The sequence below is a fragment of the Orussus abietinus genome, unplaced genomic scaffold (assembly GCF_000612105.2).
Source record: "Orussus abietinus isolate OABI.00-Male unplaced genomic scaffold, Oabi_2.0 scaffold161, whole genome shotgun sequence".
Classification (NCBI taxonomy): domain Eukaryota; kingdom Metazoa; phylum Arthropoda; class Insecta; order Hymenoptera; family Orussidae; genus Orussus; species Orussus abietinus.
Genome location: NW_019394319.1, coordinates 199,923 through 206,672, shown reverse-complemented (window position 1 = coordinate 206,672; position 6,750 = coordinate 199,923). Strand labels below are relative to the sequence as shown.

The following is a 6,750-nucleotide window of genomic DNA, read 5'->3' as shown; positions in this document are numbered from 1 at the left end:
TATCCTACATTTTGTAAATATTTACCAGGCATTTGAAATATTTGCAAAACGTTTACTTTAGAATATTATCTCTATAATATTTATTTAATANATTTTCAACAAATATATCAAATACCTTTGAATTAAATTTACAAGAAATCTTAAAAAATCTGTCGCTTGAGATATTTAGCAAAGATTACAAAGAAATATTTAGAAATTATTCTATGATACTAGGGGAATGGTCATTGAACTCGCAGTGTCATGATTTGTATTTGTCACCCAATAAATTATAACATACATAAGTACATTTCATTTCACGTATCACCCAAACGTGATATCATGTACCTAAGTATAATGGTGTCCCATAAGTTTCTTCCTTATTTTATTATACAAAATAAATCGGTGGGGAAGGAACTTATGGGACACCCTAATATATGCAGCATATCAGTAAGGCTATATTTCATTTGCGAAATATTTATATCTTTTACTGGAATTTTTTTCGTAATTCCATAATTACATTTTAGTGAAATTGGGGTGTTCCAATAACAATTTAATTATAATGAACATCACCCCTACGATTGTTATCAAATACAGCAATGTGTTATTCTATCATCTATTTAAATTTCAATGGTAATCTCATTAATGCATCGTTATGTTAGTACGTAACGATTTCATTGAATTTATTTGAACTAATTAAAACCTTGTGATTACGAAGTACTTCTTCGCAGTCAATTAAACATCAATTGTGTTATCGATAATGTATTAGTCTATTAGCGTGTAATTTTTTGTTTTATTATTTTTAATTTACCTTCAAGCTTGTAATTACAGAGTGCTTCGTCTAAAGTTAAGCTTTAGTCGTATTCTCGGTAATGCATTATTACCGAGTTAGTACATGACATTTTCATCAGATTAATCTTACATTAACTTAAACCTTGTAGCTACAAACCTTGTAATTACAAAGTGCTCCTTCTTGCCGGTGAGATTTCCTGGGAATCTACGTGAAAGCATAAATCTCGAACTTAATGTAACTCGCAAACACCGAAAGTGGTAAGAAAAACTTTACCCGGGAACTTAACCTTGAGTGAATATTAGGAAGGTGTAAAAACGTTAATTTTACTAATGACTGCACGAGGCTTTACATTAAGGTGAAGTGAAACCCCCCTCAAAATTGTCCTGACACGTTCAAAATATGGATTTTTGTAAAAAAATGTGTAACTTTACCCGGGAACTTAATTTTGAATGAATATTAGGAAGGTGTAAGAACGTTAACTTTACTAATGACTGCACGAAGCTTTACATTAAGGTGAAGTGAAACCCCCTTAAAAATTGTCCTGACACGTTCCAAATATGGATTTTCGTACAAAAAATGTTTAGCCTTACCCGGGAACTTAATATTGAATGAATATTAGGAAGATGTAAAAACGTTAACTTTACTAATGACTGCACGAAGCTTATGGTCGTGGCAATTTAAGATGACGGTGAAAGGTGTCGAAAAACTTAATCGACGTCGATAAAAAAAATTCTTCTAACTGATGTACCTTCTGAAATAATCCCCGATTCCCACCCTTTTCGGTGGTAACGCCATTTCGTATACTCGGGAGGTAACATAGGATAAACTGGCGCGCAACGTTGCCGACATTTATATTTATATTGACGTCACCTGCACTATACATTGAGAGTTATATGAAATTGCATCCCCCACGTGTCCTTCCAGTGCAATGATTACAAATAGATAAAAAGAAAATTCGAGAAGCCCCCTGGATTTATTATTTTTTATACACACTAACGAGTACGTACAGTCATATTTTGATAGATCACGGGGCCATTTGTTTCCTTTAGTGGTAATTATGTTTGTTCTCTGAAGGCACTTATGGTGCACTTGTTATCCACCCCATACACCTTAAATGCATAGCTCATAACAAGCATGTCTTTCTAAAGGCTTATCTTCCTGTATCATGAACACGAACACGTGGTCGCAGAGCCCATTTCAATTATTTCACTATAAAAAAGACAAATGATAACTATACTGCACGAAAGTTAAGCTTTTTACAGATGCCACTTTCATGTCACCTTAACGCTTCGGCTACTAAAGGAGCCTAAAGGCGTCCGATGTTTGGTCCAATGTTGCGTGCACGTCTTGATGAATGTCGCCCATATATCGAAGGGGTTCCGTAGTCAAAGGGTTAACCATTGGAGCTTGTTCTTGCCGATATTCACGTATAGAAAATCTTGGAGAACACTTTGGAGACAACTTTGGAGAATACTATGGAGAACGCTTTGGAGAACGCTTTGGAGAACGTTTTGGAGAACGTTTTGGAGAACGTTTTGGAGAACGCTTTGGAGAACGCTTTGGAGAACGCTTTTTGGAGAACGCTTTGGAGAACGCTTTGGAGAACGCTTTGGAGAACGCTTTGGAGAATACTATGGCGAATACTATGGAGAACGCTTTGGAGAACGCTTTGGAGGAGAACGCTTTGGAGAACGTCTTGAAGAACGCTTTGGAGAACGCTTTGGAGAACACTTCAGAGAACCACGGGGATGCCATGCCGGGTCCTGAGTTTCTGTTAAGGCTAAACGATAAAATCGGGAAAAATCTTTCCGCCCTCTTCCGTGTAATCCGCGATGATCGAGAATCGCAAACGGAGGAGAAGTGCGATCCTCGAGCTGCTATTCCGTCACCGAAAGATGTGCGTGCCGGCGGATATCCCTTTATTGTCGTTCTCCGGATATGGGCTTCCCTGCCGGTTCGGGTTTTATTAGGCGATTCGCCTGCGAATGATTTACGATGGCAGTTACGCCTGCCCGCGACGGAAGATGAAAATATCCGAAGGCAAGAATCCCGATACATCAATTTTATGCGCGTAGGGCCTAGAGCCGATCGTGCCTTCAATTTTCATGCAAATCTCTACGCCGCCCTGCTAGCTATTCGCCGACCGCGTCTCCTTCTAAAGCCAACGCCGCCATTTGTTATTTACTCTTCGGGAAGAAAAAAAATCCCTACTTTACCGTCGACATTTTTCCTGCCGCCGTGCTAACTGCGGATGAAATTCCCTCGCATTTGCGGAGAAAGTGATCCCCCTCTGAAATGTATTATTCAACCGGAATGTCAGGAAAATTGTGAAAACGAGGCACCGTGCCGTGAATGTTGGTATCTTAGAAAGTCGCCTCGTGTGATAAGGTTCACAATAGGACGAACATATGAATATCATTATAATTAACCCTTTTAGTGCCGGCCGAAGTCGTTAACAATTGTAAAACAACGATATATCGTTGTTCGGCATTAAAAGGGTTGACTCTAGATAACTAATAATTCGCAATAACAACGAAAGGAACAATTGATTCTTACGTTGCTCACAAAATGTTACCTACAGCTAATAGCATAGAGTAAATGTGCCGGCCAGTGGACAAATAAGATTGAGCTAAATATTTATACGAGTACGTAAATTAATTAACCCGTTGTTGTTCCTTGTATTATCGAGAGATTAGAAATTGTAGATCTGGAGCATTGACATGCAACGTCTTCGGCATATGGCAACTTCTTAAGATATTTCGACCAAGATCTTCACATAAACATTATTTATAAACAAACATTTAACATTGAATGTTGGTCTCATAGAAGGTCGCCTTGTGTGATAAAGTTCACAATAGGACGAACATATAAATATTATTATAATTAACCCTTTTAGTGCCGGCCGAAGTCGTTAGCAATTGTAAAACAACGATATTTCGTTGTTCGGCACTATAAGGGTTGACTCTAGATAACTAATAATTCGCAATAACAACGAAAGGAACAATTGATCCTTACGTTGCTCACAAAATGTTACCTACAGCTAATAGCATAGAGTAAATGTGCCGGCCAGTGGACAAATAAGATTGAGCTAAATATGTATACGAGTACGTAAATTAATTAACCCGTTGTTGTTCCTTGTATTATCGAGAGATTAGAAATTGTAGAACTGGATCATTTACATGCAACGTCTTCGGCATATGGCAACTTCTTAAGATATCTCGACCAAGATCTTCACATAAACATTACTTATAAACAAACATTTAACGTCAATTGAATTATGATCACTCGATCATAGATCTCGAACACTTAGATGTAACTATTGTAACATATCTCCTCTTCTTGAAATGTCCCTGAACCATGAATTTCATGAAACCACCGTTTACATACAAACTTTCTTTATTTATTTTTACTTTACTTTTTTATTTCTTTTTTAACTTTAATTATTTTAGGCACCAGTCGCAGTTGCGAGTCCCTTGTTATGAGTTTCTTAGGATCCTTTTTTGCTCTTGTAATTTATTGATATTTATTGTTAGAGTAATGTGTATATTTGAGTTGTTTATCGGGATACGATCGCATTACGGTGCTGAAATAAACATTTCAAACGAACAAACGGTTAAAAAATAGTCCACTTAACCCCTTCGCTATGGAACTCTTTCGACATAAGGGCGAAATTCATCGATGCGTGCAAGCAACATTGGACCAAACGTCGGATGCCTTTAGTAGCCAAAGGGTTAACGGCGAATTACCGAATAGTAAATTCTTCTTTTCGGTCTTCCTTCGCTGAGTTTATAGAGCCAAAAGTGCGGTTAGTCACCCTTAATCGTTCATTAATAAAGTAGTTACGAATGAAAGCAAAGCTTTGTTACTCTATACTCTATCGATAGATTAAAATCTATTAAATATAATATTGTAACATTATAATATTTGTTTTACAGTTATATGAATAACAATTTACTGTTATATGAAAAGTAGAACAACAGTTTGAAAAAGGATTTTCTGGAACGATGTACATATATCTATGATACTGCATGAATTCTTTCCCATTTACACACATTTTACACATGTTACACACATTATACACATTTCCCACACACATATAGCAGAAGACCCGAAAGACCTCTTGAGATCCGATATTCCGAAAAATGGCACATCGAGATGAAGTTCCACTTTAAATTCTGGCATATTTTCAAGTCGGCAATTCTTGAATCCGTGTCATAACTATTCCGATGTATTCCATGTAATGTAGATTTATCATCATATTATGTACTTATTTCAATACCTTAAATTCACAGTCGACACAATTCCTAACTGGAAGTAAAGCTTGATGCGGTACTCCGAGAACAATTTCCATATCATCTCTACTCCTCCATCTTTTCCTCTGATATCTCTGATAAAATCGTCGCAGATGGAAAACATACATAAATTATACATTGGCTTTGAACTTGTAGATTCATAATTACTCTATAAATGTACAAATCAGGCTAAACATCGTAGGTACCCTAGTAGCACACAATATATTTGTCCTATATTTTCTATATATTTAACTGATAAAATCGTCGCAGATGGAAAACATACATAAATTATACATATAAATGATAAAAAAAATATTATAAATATTTAGAAATTATTCTATGCTACTAGGGTAATGACTATGTCAGAGTTTCGCGCCCACTTATTATTAGTACATGAGAGAGTTAACAATTGAAAATATTTAATCTAACATCGATCAGAATTTAATTTTACGTAATTCCTAATTATTCTTATCCATTTTTTAAACATACTGGCATTAGTTTCAGATAAGAAGGAAAACATAAGTAATATATGATTACGATTTATTTTAATATCTCCTTTACTTTCGTTCAGATATTACTTTTAAGGGTGGGTACATTATCATGAAACATCGAACAAAAGCCAATTTTTTTTTCCTTTTTAGCTTATATCAGTATGAGGACAGTTGTGCAACAATTTAGAGCACTCTAATAATCGGAAAACTCGCATTTGAACGGGATAGAGGCATTTTGACACAAATTTCGAAATTCGCGATACCTCAGATACTTCCTTCCTCCAAAGGAGAGTAGGTGAAAGTATTTCCCATTAAATCGCAGGAATGTACGAAAGATTCCTGCGCGATCAGGAGGAGAGATTCGACTAATAAATCTGGGAAAAGTATCGATTCCACCCGCGACTTTACTGGTTGGCATCACGTCCTCTACCTCCGAGTAATTCGGACAGCGACTCGAGAAATATTTCTGGCGGATGCTAGGTCGATCGTGAAATTTATCCTCCTGATATTGAAAATGTACAGTGAATGGTCCCAGGGGCAAGGGGCATGCCGAGAATCGCGAGGAGAGTAGCATACATTTTTGCACTGACCTACCCCATGAGTTTCGCACCCATGAAGAGAGTTCATGGTTACTCGTTTCGCAACGTAAATTACCTCCTCGTAAACCGGCAGAAATCTACTTCCGTTTTTGGAATGGCGACAAAAGTTTAAGGAAAAGTGCAACATACTAACATTTAGGATAATAACTAATATTATGAACGGGATGCGCGATGATTAGGTTCCACGAAGATCTAAGGGCCGTTCGCTCGGAAATCAGTGATAACAATTCCTTTCTTTGGGAACCAATTGTCTTTGATTTCATTGCGAAATGCGGAAATCAGTGATAACAATTCCTTTCTTTGAGACCCAATTGTCTTAGATTTCATTGCGAAATGAGGAAATCAGTGATAACAATTCCTTTCTTTGAGAACCGATTATCTTTGATTTCATATCATAAACAGCGAGGCGAAATGCGGAAATCAGTGAAAACAATTTCTTTCTTCGAGAACCGATTCTCTTTGATTTCATATCATAAACGGCGATGCGAAATGCGGAAATTAGTGAAAGCAATTCCTTTGTTTGAGAACCGATTGTCTTTGATTTCTTCAAGAAAGTCGGTAGAGTTTCGCGCCAAATATATATAGAGGCGCGAAACTCA

At 36.7% G+C, this 6,750-nt stretch overlaps 1 protein-coding gene across 1 annotated transcript in view; it reads left to right on the top strand.

Moving 5' to 3' along the window:
- The first annotated feature begins 2,244 nt into the window (after positions 1-2,244).
- LOC105695410 overlaps positions 2,245-6,750 on the top strand; it is a 42,288-nt gene continuing 37,782 nt past the window's right edge. Inside the window, exons 1-3 of the mRNA XM_012416948.1 lie at positions 2,245-2,301; positions 2,349-2,666; positions 6,703-6,709. Of these exons, the coding sequence (XP_012272371.1) occupies positions 2,245-2,301; positions 2,349-2,666; positions 6,703-6,709 (382 nt within the window). The remainder of the gene's footprint in view (positions 2,302-2,348; positions 2,667-6,702; positions 6,710-6,750) is intronic.